Source organism: Heptranchias perlo, chromosome 3 (assembly GCF_035084215.1).
Source record: "Heptranchias perlo isolate sHepPer1 chromosome 3, sHepPer1.hap1, whole genome shotgun sequence".
Lineage (NCBI taxonomy): Eukaryota > Metazoa > Chordata > Chondrichthyes > Hexanchiformes > Hexanchidae > Heptranchias > Heptranchias perlo.
Genome location: NC_090327.1, coordinates 2236851 through 2253449, shown reverse-complemented (window position 1 = coordinate 2253449; position 16599 = coordinate 2236851). Strand labels below are relative to the sequence as shown.

At 49.5% G+C, this 16599-nt stretch overlaps 1 protein-coding gene across 1 annotated transcript in view; it reads left to right on the top strand.

Moving 5' to 3' along the window:
• The window catches only part of LOC137309373 (actin, non-muscle 6.2-like), a 51400-nt gene extending 35706 nt beyond the window's left edge, over window positions 1–15694 (top strand). The window contains exon 3 of the mRNA XM_067977632.1: window positions 13855–15694. Within this exon, the coding sequence (XP_067833733.1) occupies window positions 13855–14859 (1005 nt within the window). The 3' untranslated portion in view covers window positions 14860–15694. The remainder of the gene's footprint in view (window positions 1–13854) is intronic.
• Window positions 15695–16599: the final 905 nt, after the last annotated feature.

Here is a 16599-nt window from a genome sequence, read left to right as displayed (position 1 = left end):
TGCTTTACAGCCAATGAAGTACTTTTGAAGTGTAGTCACTGTTGTAATGTAGGAAACGTGGCAGACGATTTGCGCACAGCAAGATCCCACAAACAATAATGTGATAATGACCAGATCATCTGTTTTAGTGATGTTGGTTGAGGGATAAATATTGGCCCAGGACACCGGGGAGAACTCCCCTGATCTTCTTCAAAGTCATGCCGTGGGATCCTTCACATCCACCTGAGAGGCCAAACGGGGCCTCAGTTTAACATCTCATTTGAAAGACGGCACCTCTGACAGTGCAGCACTCCCTCAGTACTGCACTGGGAGTGTCGGCCTGGAATGTGGGCTCAAGTCACTGGAGTGGGGCTCAAACCCATGACCTTCTGACTCAGAGGAGAGAGTGTGAGCCACAACTGATACCTGGTTACTTCATTAACACTTGAGTTAGGAAGCAGTCCTGTATGATTTCTATAAATCTCACCGTTGTGCCAGTGGATTGTTGGCAAATTAAACTTCCCCGCGAAACGGATATCAGAAGCTTTAGCCATTTGTATTGGGAGTCCCTCGTCACAGCGTGCCCCTTGACCCCAAAAGTCTATAACACGTACCCTAAGCAGGTTAGGGTCATGAACCTAATCCACATGAATCCAGAAATCTTTGAGATCAGTTAGGGTCTCGTTAACAAATGGAGACACTCCTTCTCCTTTCAGAATCCCCTGTACCCTTTAAATGGTTTTCTGAGCCATCATTCTCATCCGACCATAGTTAATAGGGTGAAATGAAGAGGGGAGGGAGGAGGCTCGTGTGGAGCATAAACACCGGCATAGACCTGTTGGGCCGAATGGCCTGTTTCTGTGCTGGAAATTCTATGTAAGAAAGTCGTTCAACTTATTGCTGGCGTCGCAGGTCAGGTTAAGGTAGTTATTGTTATTGGACCACAGTGTGTTTATATTCATTCTCGGGATGTGGGCGGTGCTGGAAGGCGGCATTTATTGCCCATCCCATGGTTGCCCTGAGTGACTTGCTGGGTCACTTCAGAGGGCAGTTTAGAGTCAACCACATTGGTGTGGGGACTGGAGTCACGTGCAGGCCCAGACCGGGTAAGGACGGCAGGTTTCCTTCCCCGAAGGACATCACTGAACCAGTTGGGTTTTTACGACAATCCGATAGCTTCACGGTCACTTTTACTAATCCGAGATTTTTATATTGCAGATTTTTTAAAACTGCCACAATGTGATTTGAACTCATGATTATTAATACCGTTATATAAGCACTTTGCTACTGTACGTCCGACACACACATATACACAGGTGTGAGTGAGTATCTGTGTAAATGTGTGTGTGTGTGTAAACCTGTGTGTCAGTATGTACTTGTGTCTACGTATGTGTGTGCGTATGTATGATTTTAATCGCCCCACCATTGGCGGCCGTGCCTTCCGCTGCCTCGGCCCAAAGCTCTGGAATTCCCTCCCTAAACCTCTCCACCTCTCGCCCTCTCTCTCTCCTCCTTTAAGATGATCCTTAAAACCCACCTCTTTGACCAAGCTTATGGTCACCTTTCCTAATATCTCCTTACGTGGCTCGGTGTCAAATTTTGTCTGATAATCGATCCTGTGAAGCACCTTGGGAGGTTTTACTACATTAAAGGCATGTTTAGTACATTAAAGTGTGTGTGTGAGTGTGATTGTGTGTGTGTGTGTGAGTCTAAGTGTGATTGGGTGGGTGTTTGAGTGTGTGAGTGAGTGTGCGAGTGTGAGTGAGTGTGAGTGTGTGTGAGTGAGTGTGAGTGTGTGTGAGTGAGTGTGAGTGTGTGAGTGTGAGTGAGTGTGAGTGTGTGAGTGAGTGTGTCTCTATTGATGGCAGACGAGGATCCGGCTTGATGTTGATGCTCCCTATGGTTGAATAGTCGGCTGACGCTGATCGTCTGGGGTGTATGTAGAAGAATGGGTTGTGTGAGGTGCAGGGGGGTTACTGCCCCGTGTGGGAACACAGCCCGGTGAGAGCCACTGCTCTCGGGAGAGGGAATCACAGCTGGACAAATGTGGTCTTGTGAACAGGACCATGAGGTGTGGAGACCATTTCATTATCCCCGTGCCCTCCCTCCAATAGTCTGATTACAAGAGGAAACGCTACCCCTTCCCCCCCCCGCTGCCCCGCTCTGCCCTCAGCCGCGGTCCAGACGGGCAGGTCCAGCCTGGGAAAGCAGCAAAGGGTGACCAACAGTTTGAGATAAATGGGCAGGGAGAGAGCAGGAAGACTGAACCCGAGACAGTGAGACGGGAGGGGTGAGTTGTTCCACTGAGAGTGCCCGGGGGGCAGGAACTCGTCCAAACAAACACAGCAGGTAGACTGAGCATTCCATACCTTATATGGGAGAAAAGTCGAGCACAGGAGAGTACTGGGTGTGGGAGAGGCAGACGGGAGAATTAGTGAAGGGGGAGGGGACCGCTCAGGGTGAGAGACTTCGTTCTGGGGGAATCTGGAGGGAGTTGGGAGGGGGGGAGAGCAAAGCCCCTCCCCAGAACATTGTGATTCTCTCTGTATCTCCCTCAGTGCATTCCCAACCTCATCAGGTGAGAGCGGCATAAACCCCACATCGTTTGACAAATACATTCATCCACCTCAACCACACGCACCCTCACACACGCACCCTCACACACGCACCCTCACACACGCACCCTCACACACGCACCCTCACACACGCACCCTCACACACGCACCCTCACACACGCACCCTCACACACGCACCCTCACACACGCACCCTCACACACGCACCCTCACACACGCATCCTCACACACGCACCCTCACACACGCACCCTCACACACGCACCCTCACACACGCACCCTCACACACGCACCCTCACACACGCACCCTCACACACGCACTCTCACACACGCATCCTCTCACACGCACTCTCACACACGCACTCTCACATACGCACTCTCACACACGCACTCTCACACACGCACCCTCACACACGCACCCTCACACACGCATTCTCACACACGCATCCTCACACACGCACCCTCACACACGCACTCTCACACACGCATCCTCTCACACGCACTCTCACACACGCACTCTCACATACGCACTCTCACACACACGCACTCTCACATACGCACTCTCACACACGCACTCTCACACACGCATCCTCACACACGCACTCTCACACACGCATCCTCACACACGCACTCTCACACATACACTCTCACACACGCACTCTCACACACGCATCCTCACACATGCATCCTCACACACGCACTCTCACACACGCACTCTCACACACGCATCCTCACACACGCACTCTCACACACGCATCCTCACACACGCACTCTCACACACGCATCCTCACACACGCACTCTCACACACTCTCACACACGCATCCTCACACACGCACTCTCACACACGCACTCTCACACACGCATCCTCACACACGCACTCTCACACACGCATCCTCACACACGCACTCTCACACACTCTCACACACGCATCCTCACACATGCACTCTCACACATACACTCTCACACACGCACTCTCACACACGCATCCTCACACACGCACTCACACGCGCACTCTCACACACGCACTCTCAAACACGCACTCTCACACACGCATCCTCACACACGCATCCTCACACACGCACTCTCACACACGCATCCTCACGCACGCATCCTCACACACGCACTCACACACGCACTCTCAAACACGCACTCTCACACACGCACTCTCACACACGCATCCGCAGACACGCATCCTCACACACGCACTCTCACACACGCACTCTCACACACGCATCCTCACACACGCATCCTCACACACGCATCCTCACACATACACTCACACACACGCACCCTCACACACGCACACTCACACATGCACTCTCACACACTCTCACACACGCACACTCACACATGCACTCTCACACATGCACTCTCACACACTCTCACACACGCTCTCTCACACACGCATCCTCACACATACACTCACACACACGCACCCTCACACACGCACACTCACACATGCAATCTCACACACGCACTCTCACACACGCACTCTCACACACGCACTCTCACACACGCACTCTCACACACGCACTCTCACACACGCACTCTCACACACGCACACTCACACACGCACACTCCCACATGCACTCTCACACACGCACTCTCACACACGCATCCTCACACATACACTCACACACACGCACCCTCACACACGCACACTCACACATGCACTCTCAAACACTCTCACACACGCATCCGCACACACGCACCCTCACACACGCACCCTCACACACGCATCCTGACACACGCACCCTCACACACACACTCACACACGCACCCTCACACACGCACCCTCACACACGCACCCTCACACACGCACCCTCACACACGCACCCTCACACACGCATTCTCACACACGCACCCTCACACACGCACCCTCACACACGCACCCTCACACACGCACCCTCACACACGCACCCTCACACACGCACCCTCACACACGCACCCTCACACACGCACCCTCACACACGCACTCTCACACACACATCCTCACACACGCACCCTCACACACGCACACTCACACACGCACTCTCACACACGCACCCTCTCACACGCACCCTCTCACACGCACCCTCACACACGCACTCTCACACACGCACTCTCACACACGCACTCTCACTCACACACGCATCCTCACACACGCACTCTCACACACGCACTCTCACACACGCATCCTCACACACGCACTCTCACACACGCACTCTCACACACGCACCCTCACACACGCACCCTCACACACGCACTCTCACACACGCATCCTCACGCACGCACTCTCACACATGCACTCTCACACACGCATCCTCACACACGCACTCTCACACATGCACTCTCACACACGCATCCTCACACACGCACTCTCACACATACACTCTCACACACGCACTCTCACACACGCACTCACACACGCACTCTCACATACGCACTCTCACACACATGCACTCTCACACACGCATCCTCACACACGCACTCTCACACACGCACTCTCACACACGCACTCTCACACACGCATCCTCACACATGCATCCTCACACACGCACTCTCACACACGCACTCTCACACACGCATCCTCACACACGCACTCTCACACACGCATCCTCACGCACGCATCCTCACACACGCACTCTCACACACGCACTCTCACACACGCACTCTCACACACGCATCCTCACACACGCATCCTCACACACGCACTCTCACACATGCACTCTCACACACGCATCCTCACACACGCACTCTCACACACGCACTCTCACACACGCATCCTCACACACGCATCCTCACACATACACTCACACACACGCACCCTCACACACGCATCCTCACACACGCATCCTCACACGCATCCTCACACACGCACTCACACACGCACTCTCACACACGCACTCTCACACACGCACTCTCACACACGCACTCTCACACACGCACTCTAACACACGCACTCTCACACACGCATCCTCACACATGCACACTCACACATACACTCATACACGCACACTCACACACGCACTCTCACACACGCACTCTCACACACGCACTCTCACACACGCACTCTCACACACGCACACTCACACACGCACTCTCACACACGCACTCTCACACATGCACTCACACACGCACACTCATACATGCACACTCACACACGCACTCTCACACACGCACTCTCACACACGCACTCTCACACACGCACTCTCACACATGCACTCTCACACACTCTCACACACGCACTCTCACACACGCACACTCACACACGCACTCTCACACACGAACTCTCACACACGCACTCTCACACACGCACTCTCACACACGCACACTCACACACGCACTCTCACACACGCACCCTCACACACGCACACTCACACATGCACTCTCACACACTCTCACACACGCACTCTCACACATGCACTCTCACACACGCATCCTCACACACGCATCCTCACACATACACTCTCACACACGCACCCTCACACACGCACACTCACACACGCACACTCACACACTCTCACACACGCACTCTCACACATGCACTCTCACACACTCTCACACACGCATCCTCACACACGCACCCTCACACACGCACCCTCACACACGCACCCTCACACACGCACTCTCACACACGCACCCTCACACACGCACTCTCACACACGCATTCTCACACACGCACCCTCACACACGCACTCTCACACACGCACCCTCACACACGCACTCTCACACACGCACCCTCACACACGCACTCTCACACACGCACTCTCACACACGCACTCTCACACACGCACTCTCACACACTCTCACACACGCACACTCATACATGCACACTCACACATGCACTCTCACACACGCACTCTCACACATGCACTCTCACACACGCACCCTCACACACGCACACTCACACATGCACTCTCACACATGCACTCTCACACATGCACTCTCATACATGCACTCTCACACACGCACATGCACATGCATACATGCACTCTCACACACGCACATGCACATGCATACATGCACTCTCACACACACTCACGCACACACATGCACACACGTACAAGCATCCACACACAACATGCATATGCACGCACACACAGAACGGTTAAAAAAGCATACGGGATCCTGGGCTTTATAAATAGAGGCATAGAGTATGGAAGTTATGATGAACCTTTATAAAACACTGGTTCGACCACAACTGGAGTATTGTGTCCAGTTCTGGGCACCGCACTTCAGGAAAGAAGTGAAGGCCTGAGAGAGGGTGCAGAAGAGATTTACGAGAATGATTCCAGGGATGAGGGACTTTAGTTACGTGGATAGACTGGAGAAGCTGGGATTGTTCTCCTTGGAACAGGGAAGGTTGAGAGGAGATTTGATCGAGGTATTCAAAATCATGAGGGGTCTAGACAGAGTAGATAGAGAGAAACTGTTCCCATTGGTGAAGGGTCAAGAATCAGAGGACATAGATTTAAGGTGATTGGCAAAGGAACCAAAGGCGACATGAGGAAAAACTTTTTTACACAGCGAGTGGTTAGGATCTGGAATGCACTGCCCGAGGGGGTGGTGGAGGTAGATTCAATCATGGATTTCGAAAAGGAATTAGATAAGTACCTGAAAGAAAAAAATTTGCAGGGCTACGGGGAAAGGGCGGGGGAGTGGGACTAACTGGATTGCTCATAGCGAGAGCTGGCAGGAGCTCGATGGGCCGAATGGCCTCCTTCTGTACTGTAACCTTTCTATGATTCTATGAAAAAGCTGTTGAAGCTGGGGGTCCATTGAAAATTTGAAAATAGATTTTTGTTGGGTGAGGGTATTAAGGGTTAGGGAACCAAGGTGGATACAGAATACAGATCAGCCATGATCTGATTGAATGGCGGAACAGGCTTGAGGGGCTGAATGGCCTCCTCCTGTTCCTGTGTTCCTATGCACATTCTCACACGAACTAGGTCAAATCTGTAACTATAACCATGGTTTCTTATTTTTATTTGATTTAAAAACACTGCTCAGATTGGAGATTAAACACTCAACTAAAAGTCTCCCTCCCGGTTTAAAGCTGGGGGTTGAACAGAAATGCTTTGTAGGTGACAAACTTCTTTGGTGAGCTGGTATTTTGATTACAAACCTGCTCATGCTCTTATTCCAATCGAACACTTCCTGGTGTCGATCCAGTCAGTGATACAGTCTGACGTGTATCGGCCAGGGGAAAGTGCGGCAATGGAGCACGAGCAAGTTTGCAATCAAAATACCAGCGTCCCAACAAAGTTTGTCACGGTCAAAGGTTTCTGATCACGCCCCGGTGCCTATTCTCCGTGGTTTCTCGTTCACAGGCTGCACGTATTGAGAAACCCAGCGTGTACGGGAAATTGGCCCCTCGTATTTCAGAGCCGCTGAGCTGGTTCAGTTCAGTGAGTTATCTCCACTTGGAAAGAAAAAATCCTCCAGAATGGCCTCGCCCGAAACACCAGCATTGTCCAAGTGAGCAAAGGTTGGGGAGTGAGAGGGCGAGGGGCAGGGGGCCAACAGAGTGGATCAAACCAGGTGGAAAATGGCGGAGCTCTCATCTCCTGAGCAAATCGAGGTATTTTCTAAATGGTGAGAAACTAGGGACTGTGGAGGAGCAGAGAGATTTGGGGGCTCCAGGTACACAAGTCGTTTAAAGCTGGCCACCTGGTACAAGAAGCAATCAAAAAGGTGAATGGGATGTTGGCCTTTATCTCGGGGGCTGGAATACAAAGGGGAGGAAGTGATGTTCCAGCTGTGCAGAGCTCTGGTCAGACCACATCTGGAGAGACTGCCTTCAGTTCTGGGCCCCGCACCTCAGGAAGGACAGATTGGCCTTGGAGGGGGTGCAGCCCAAATTCACCAGAATGATACCGGGGCTAAAAGGGTTAAATTTCGAGGACAGGTTGTACAGACTGGGCTTGTATTCCCTCGAGTGTAGAAGATTAAGGGGTGATCTAATCGAGGGGTTTAAGATGATTAAAGGATTTGATAGGGTAGACAGAGAGAAACTATTTCCTCTGGTGGGGGAGAGTCCAAAACAAGGGGGCAGAACCTTAAAATTAGAGCCAGGCCGTTCAGGGGTGATGTCAGAAAGCATTTCTTCACACAAAGGGGAGTGGGAATCTGGAACTCTCTCCCCAGAAAGCTGTTGAGGCCGGGGGTCAATTGAAATTTTCAAAACTGAGACTGATGGATTTTTGTTGGGTGAGGGGATTAAGGGTTACAGAACCAAGGCGGGGAGATGGAGTGAAGATACAGATCAGCCATGATCTAATTGAATGGCAAATGTAAGGAATCTTACACCAGGTTATAGTCCAACGGTTTTATTTGAAAATCACAAGCTTTCGGAGATTATCTCCTTCGTCAGGTGACGAAGGGGATAATCTCCGAAAGCTTGTGATTTTCAAATAAAACCGTTGGACTATAACCTGGTGTTGTAAGATTCCTTACATTTGTCCACCCCAGTCCATCACCTGCATCTCCACATCATAATTGAATGGCAGAGTAGGCTCAAGGGGCTGAATGGCCTGCTCCTGTTACTAATGTTGCTGAAGAGGCTGGAAATTGCTCCCTCCCCCAGAACGAAGTCTCTCACCCTGAGCGGTCCCCTCCCCCTTCACTAATTCTCCCCTCTGCCTCTCCCACACCCAGTACTCTCCTGTGCTTGACTTTTCTTCCATATAAGGTATGGAATGCTCAGTCTACCTGCTGCTTACGTTTGGACAAGTTCCTGCCCCCCCCCGGGCACTCTCAGTGTCACAACTTGTGTACACGTGTCGTTGGCCCACCCACGTTCCAGGCGGTTTAAAGTCTCCACCTCTTTCCTGATCACTATCCACATCCTGATCACTATGCGCAGGTCTCCAGTCTGCAGTGTGAGCCTGCACAGTGGAAAGGGTGGGGGGAGGAGAGGAGAGGGGATTTGATTCCTGTTCCCGTTTTAACCGGGATTTGCGAGCCTCGACGGGAAAATCTAAACCTTCTCCAGGGCCCGTACTCCTGGTCCAAGTATCTGCTTCTCCCCGTCTCAGGTATCTACAGCCTTAGTTATTCGATTCGCCAGAACACTGGTCCCAACATAGTTAAGGTGAAGTCGATCCTGACAGAATATCTCTCTCATTCCCCAGTTCATGGGACACTGGCATCAGTATCAAAACCCACTTCTCCCACATTCATCTCCCTGATCCTATTGACTCTGTGCCAATTTGCTCGTGGCTCAGGTAATAATCCAGAGATTTACCTTTTGAGGTACTGCTTTTTAATTTAGTCCCTCGCTGCTCAAACTCTCAGCAGAACCTCTTCCCTCGTCCTACCTATGTCGTTGGTACCTACATGGACCACGGCAACTGAATCCTCCCCCTCCCACTCCAAGTTCCCCTCCAGCCTAGAGGTGATGTCCTTAACCCTGGCACCGGGCAGGCAACACAGCCTTTGGGACTCACGCTCTTGGCTGCTGAGAACAGTGTCTATCCCCCGAACTATTACTGTCACCTAACCTTACTACTTCCTTTTTACTCCCATCAGGAGAGACGGATAGCCCTAGAGTAAGAAAGATTAGGTATTAGGTGGGGTCGACCAAGAAAGTCTAAGACTAGTTTGCGGTGCATTGTGCATGTGCACACTAAGTGTGGTTAATAAGGTTGGTGAGCTGCATGTGCAAATAGCCACATGGGAATATGATGTGGCAATAAGAGACCTGGCTCAAAAAAGGGCAGGATTAGATCTAAATATTCCTGGATACAAGGTCTTCAAGAAAGATAGGGTGGGAGTGGAGGTGGCAGTATTGATTAAGGAGAATGTTGCAGTGCTGGAGAGAGAGGATGTCCTGGAGGGGTCAAGGACAGAATCTATTTCCTTAGTTGAGGAACAATCGAGGTGCCATTACACTACTGGGTGTATGCTAAAGCCACCAACTAGTGGGGAGGATATAGAGGAGCAAATTTGCAGGGAAATTTGAGGTGCAAAAGCCATAGAGTAGTGATAATGGGGGATTTCAACTCTCCCAATATAGACTGGGACAGTAATATAAGGGGCAAAGAAGGGGAGACATTTTTGAAGTGTTCCTGGCCCAACGAGGAAGGAGGCATTGCTGGACTTGGTTCCAGGGGATGAGGTGGGCCAAGTGGAGCAAGTGTTAGTGGGGGAGCATTTAGGGAACAGTGATCATAGTATCATAAAGTTTAGAATAGCTGTAGAAAAGGACATGGAGCAATCTAGAGTAAAAATACTCAATTGGAGGAGGGCCAATTTTAGTCAGATGAGAACAGATCTGGCCTGGATAATTGAATCATAGATTGGCAGGCAAAACTGTAGTTGAACAGTGGGCAGCCTTTATAGATGATTCTGGTACAGGCAAGATACATTCCAACAAGGGTGAAAAGTGGGGCAACTAGGTGGGGCTGATTAGGGACCATAAAGGAGATCTATGCATGGAGGCAGAAGGCACGGCTGAGGTACTAAATGAGTACTTTGCATCTGTCTTTACCAAGGAAGAAGATGCTGCCAGAGTCTTGGTAAAGGAAGATAGTTGATACTGGATACCCTTATCAGGAAAGGCTGAACAGGCTGGGACTCTTTCTTTCCTCTGGATATGAGAAAACTGAGGGGTGACCTGATAGAGGCCTTTAAAATAATGGAGTTTGATGGGGTAGATGTAGAGAATGTTTCTACTTGTGGGGGAGAGGTCATAAATATAAAATGGTTGCTAATAAATCCAATAGTGAATTCAGGAGAAACTTTTCTTTCCCCCAGAGTGGTTAGAATGTGGAACTCACTACCACAACGAGTAGTTGAGGCAAATAGCACAGATACATTTTAAGGGGAAGCGAGATAAACACTGAGGGAGAAAGGAATAGAAGGATATGGTGATGGGGTTAGATGAAATACTGTGGGAGGCTCATGTGGAGCATAAACACCGGCATAGACCAGTTGGGCCGAATGGCCTGTTTCTCTACTGTAGTTTTGATGTAACTCGGTGAATCCTTTTTTAAAGGGTGGGTGGAAATTGGGAGGTCTGTTTAGTGTGCACCCACTTTGTGTAACACTAAACTGTGGCAATATGATGCCCAGGTCTGTATTGACTGAAAGCTCCCAAAACATCTCGTAGACTATAATTAGATGCCCCCTGTTGGAAGATGTTGGAATGTCCCTCTTCCATCTCCTGAGCAGTATCCTGTTGGGTGTGTACTGTTCCAAGGATTGGGTTGTGGCTAAATATTTTGTTACTGATTGTGTAAACTTGCCTACTAATGACCTGAGTGAGGTACACCCACCCATGGAACTAATCCCAGTGCTGTCAGTGGGAAAGGAAACCTTTTTAATTTATCTATACTGTCTTATCCACTGGACATCCCAAGGCATTTCGCAGCCTTGTCACAGGTGCAAGTGGCAGCCAATTTGTGCACAGCAAGGTCCCACAAACAGCAAATGAGAAGATTAACCAGTTTTGTGTTGTGAATGTTGGCCAGGACACTGGGAAAACACCCGACGACTCTTCAAATAGTGCCATGGGATCGTCTACATTATCCTGAGCACAGAGTTGGGAGCTTGGTTTAACTTCTCATCTTCTCCAGTGCTGCACTGGAGTGTCTGCATAGATTATAACTACAGGAGTAGGCCATTCAGCCCCTCATGCCTGCTCTGCCATTTGATAAGATCATGGCTGATCTGTGATCTAGCTCCATATACCCACCTTTGGCTAATATCCCTTAATATCTTTGGTTACCAAAAAGCTATCTATCTCACATTTAAATTTAGCAATTGAGCTAGTGTCATTGCTGTTTGCAGAAGAGAGTTCCAAACTTCTATCACCCTGGACTCCAGTCTCTGGACTGGGGCTTGAACCCAGAACTGTCTGACTGACTCAGGAAAGAGTGCTACCCACTGAGGCAGGATAATACTTGTGCAAAAGGAGGAAAAAATTGGGGTGAGGTTTGGATGGGGGGGAAACAAGTTTTGTTTGTAAATGGCCCCTTTTCCCATCTGTGCTTCATGTGCCTTGGTTTTGAAGACAATGCAGCAGCCATTTTGTGCACAGCAAGATCTCACCAATTTTTTTCCTCCTTTTTTGTTGTTGGAGAGGAGAAAGATTAAATCTCAGCAGCTGAAAATCATACTCCTCATCTCCCCCTCCCAGAAATGGGCAATAAATGCCAGCCTGGCCAGTGACAATCATAGTCAAGATGTGGGTAAGTGTCTGTTGCTTAGTGTGGGAGTGGTTTAATTGTCTCTTGGCTGACACTTTATAACCTGTCTTTCTTGCCCTATATATTTAGTGTGCAAGGCTGGGTGCTACAAACCTTGCTCATCTCTTCGAAACCTATCCTGCCCTGGTGCCTCTTTTTCGTGCCTGATCTTCCAGTAAGCTCAGTGGGAGAGACTGCCTCCTTGTTCCTGTTGTAATGGAATTTGAACCAATGCCCAAATCTGGGCAGTCACCGTTCATAGCAAGGGCGGAGAACTTAGTCTCATCATCTGATTGCCATAAGTGGTCCTAATCTTGTACTGTCGTTTCCAGCATTCTTCTGACATAAAACACATCTTAGCTTGTGGCTGGTGCAACACAGTCCTTCCGTTCCCCTCTCCTCTTGCCCATCCAATTGTGAATAACTAGCAGACGGGGTGGGGGTGAGAAACGAGGGACTTCAGTTATGTGGAGAAGCTGAGGTTGCTCTCCTGAGAGCAGAGGAAGTTAAGGAGACTTAATGTTCCAACTCATGAGTGGTTTTGGTAGAGTAAATAAAGAGAAACTGTTTCCAGTGGCAGGAGGGTTGGTAACCAGAGGACACAGATTTAAGGTAATTGGCAAAAGAACCAGAGGGGAGACAAGGAGAATTAATTTTTTTCCCTCCTTAGAATGCCAGCAATATTAAATTCAGGACGGTTGAGATAACTTAAGGCCAGTATTTCCAACCAGCACAATAAAGATGAGAAAATGGATTAAGCTGAATTCTTTCAACAGAAGGTTGTAAAAGCCCCACTGGTTCACGAATGTCTCTAGGGGAAAGAGACCTGCCATCTTTCCCAGTCTGGGCTTATGTGACTCCAGTCCCCACACCAACATGGTTGACCCTTAACTGCCCTCTGCAGCAGCCTAGCAAGACACTCTCTGTTATCAGGGAAACTAGGGATGGACACTTAAACCGGCCTTGCCAGCGATGCCTACATCCCGACAAATGTGCGAGGCCTAAGCAGTTGATTTATCAACCTGCCATAGTGGCTTCCTCCAGCAGAAAGCCCTCAGTTAAGCTTCCTCTAGCTTCTGATAGGATGTAACATCCTTTGTTTCATTTTTTTGCTTTGTCTCCCATTCTAGGGCGTGATGGTAGGAATGGGTCAGAAAGACAGTTATGTTGGTGACGAAGCCCAGAGCAAGAGAGGGATTCTGACCCTGAAATACCCAATCGAGCATGGGATTGTGACCAACTGGGATGACATGGAGAAGATCTGGCACCACACCTTCTACAATGAGCTGCGAGTGGCCCCAGAGGAACACCCTGTTCTCCTCACAGAGGCACCTCTGAACCCCAAAGCCAACCGGGAGAAGATGACCCAGATCATGTTTGAAACCTTCAACACACCAGCCATGTATGTTGCCATTCAAGCCGTGCTGTCCTTGTACGCCTCCGGTCGCACAACTGGCATTGTACTAGATTCTGGTGATGGTGTGTCCCACACTGTGCCAATCTATGAAGGGTACGCCTTGCCTCATGCCATCCTGCGACTAGACCTGGCAGGCCGGGATCTGACTGACTACGTGATGAAGATCCTGACTGAACGTGGCTACTCCTTCACAACCACAGCCGAGAGGGAGATTGTGCGTGACATTAAAGAGAAACTTTCCTACGTGGCCCTGGATTTTGAACAGGAGATGCAGACGGCCAGCTCTTCTTCATCCTTGGAGAAAAGTTACGAGCTCCCTGATGGCCAAGTCATCACCATCGGCAATGAGCGTTTCCGCTGCCCAGAAACACTCTTCCAACCCTCCTTCATTGGGATGGAATCGCTTGGGATCCATGAGACCACTTTCAGCAGCATCATGAAATGTGATGTGGACATCAGGAAGGATCTGTATGCCAACACTGTCTTGTCTGGTGGAACAACCATGTTCCCAGGTATCGCTGATCGGATGCAGAAGGAAATCACTGCCTTGGCTCCGAGCACAATGAAGATCAAGATCATTGCTCCACCCGAAAGGAAGTATTCAGTGTGGATCGGAGGCTCCATCTTGGCTTCTCTCTCCACCTTCCAGCAAATGTGGATCAGTAAGCAGGAGTACGATGAGTCTGGGCCCTCCATAGTCCATCGCAAGTGCTTCTAACATGCAGTAGGGATCGGAACTGATCCAGGCCTGACCAAGAGTTGTACCTGAAATTACACCTTTTTTCATTTCTCCCCACATGCTGCCTGATTTCTGTTTCCAGCATTTTCAGCTTTTGTTTCAGGCCCTTTGCATGGTACATGTCAGTCTTAACTCTTTCCACACAGCTTCAAAAAAAAACCCCACCTCCACATTGGCTTGGGTACAGGGAGAGGTAAAGGATGAAACTCTTCATCTTGATCCTGGGAAGTTTTATCTGGAGGGGGCAAATTGTTGAGATCAGTCTGGGTTTCCTGGGAGAAACTTCAGCTCACCCCTTTCCATATTGTAGAAAGGAATTGCTGGATTGAAAAAGGACAAAGGTCCATTGAGTTTTCCTTCTCCCACCCTCCCATGGTACAACGATGATGGGAGTTCGAGAAAGTCAGGGGTTTTCAAGATCTGATTTCATCTGTATTCAATTCTACAAATTCCCAATGGGTTTGTGGCCTTCAGATCCCAAATCTGCCCTCCAGCAGGTCCACCAATCCTGGGTGCTTTCCAGTCTGAATCTTTTTATTGTACTTGAGTATTTTTTGTCTCTCCCTTCTGATGTCGTTGGTGGGACGGTGCAATTGCTTGTAATGGGAAGATTGGGGCTTTTGAAAGGGTCTCTCCTTTGAGGAATGGCTGTGACGACTCGCAGGGTATCTCCTGGATCCATTTGCTCCCAATCTCTGCTGAAAGCCCTGGGTGTTGTTAATTTGAAATGTGTTGTGATGGTGTACTGTATTTTCCACCTGCACTGATTATTGCAGAACATTCTGGAATATTCAATAAAAGATTTGACAAGTAACATCTTCACTTGTGTCTCTGAACATTACTGTTGGATGGAAGTCCCTTCATTGAATGCACCACTTTCTTTACATAGAATCATTCAGCCCAGTATAATCTTTCAATGCTCCTATGATTTTTCTCCCTGCAGGATCCAGGAGGTTAATCAGTCATAGAATCACAGAAGTTACAACATGGAAACAGGCCCTTCGGCCCAACATGTCCATGTCGCCCAGTTTATACCACTAAGCTAGTCCCAATTGCCTGCACTTGGCCCATATCCCTCTATACCCATCTTACCCATGTAACTGTCCAAATGCTTTTTAAAAGACAAAATTGTACCCGCCTCTACTACTGCCTCTGGCAGCTCGTTCCAGACACCACCCTTTGAGTGAAAAAATTGCCCCTCTGGACCCTTTTGTATCTCTCCCCTCTCACCTTAAATCTATGCCCCCTCGTTATAGACACTCCTACCTTTGGGAAAAGATTTTGACTATCTACCTTATCTATGCCCCTCATTATTTTATAGACTTGTATAAGATCACCCCTAAACCTCCTACTCTCCAGGGAAAAAAGTCCCAGTCTGTCTAACCTCTCCCTATAAGTCAAACCATCAAGTCCCGGTAGCATCCTAGTAAATCTTTTCTGCACTCTTTCTAGTTTAATAATATCCTTTCTATAATAGGGTGACCAGAACTGTACACAGTATTCCAAGTGTGGCCTCACCAATGCCCTGTACAACTTCAACAAGACATCCCAACTCCTGCATTCAATGTTCTGACCAATGAAACCAAGCATGCCGAATGCCTTCTTCACCACCCTGTCCACCTGTGACTCCACTTTCAAGGAGCTATGAACCTGTACTCCTCGATCTCTTTGTTCTATAACTCTCCCCAACGCCCTACCATTAACGGAGTAGGTCCTGGC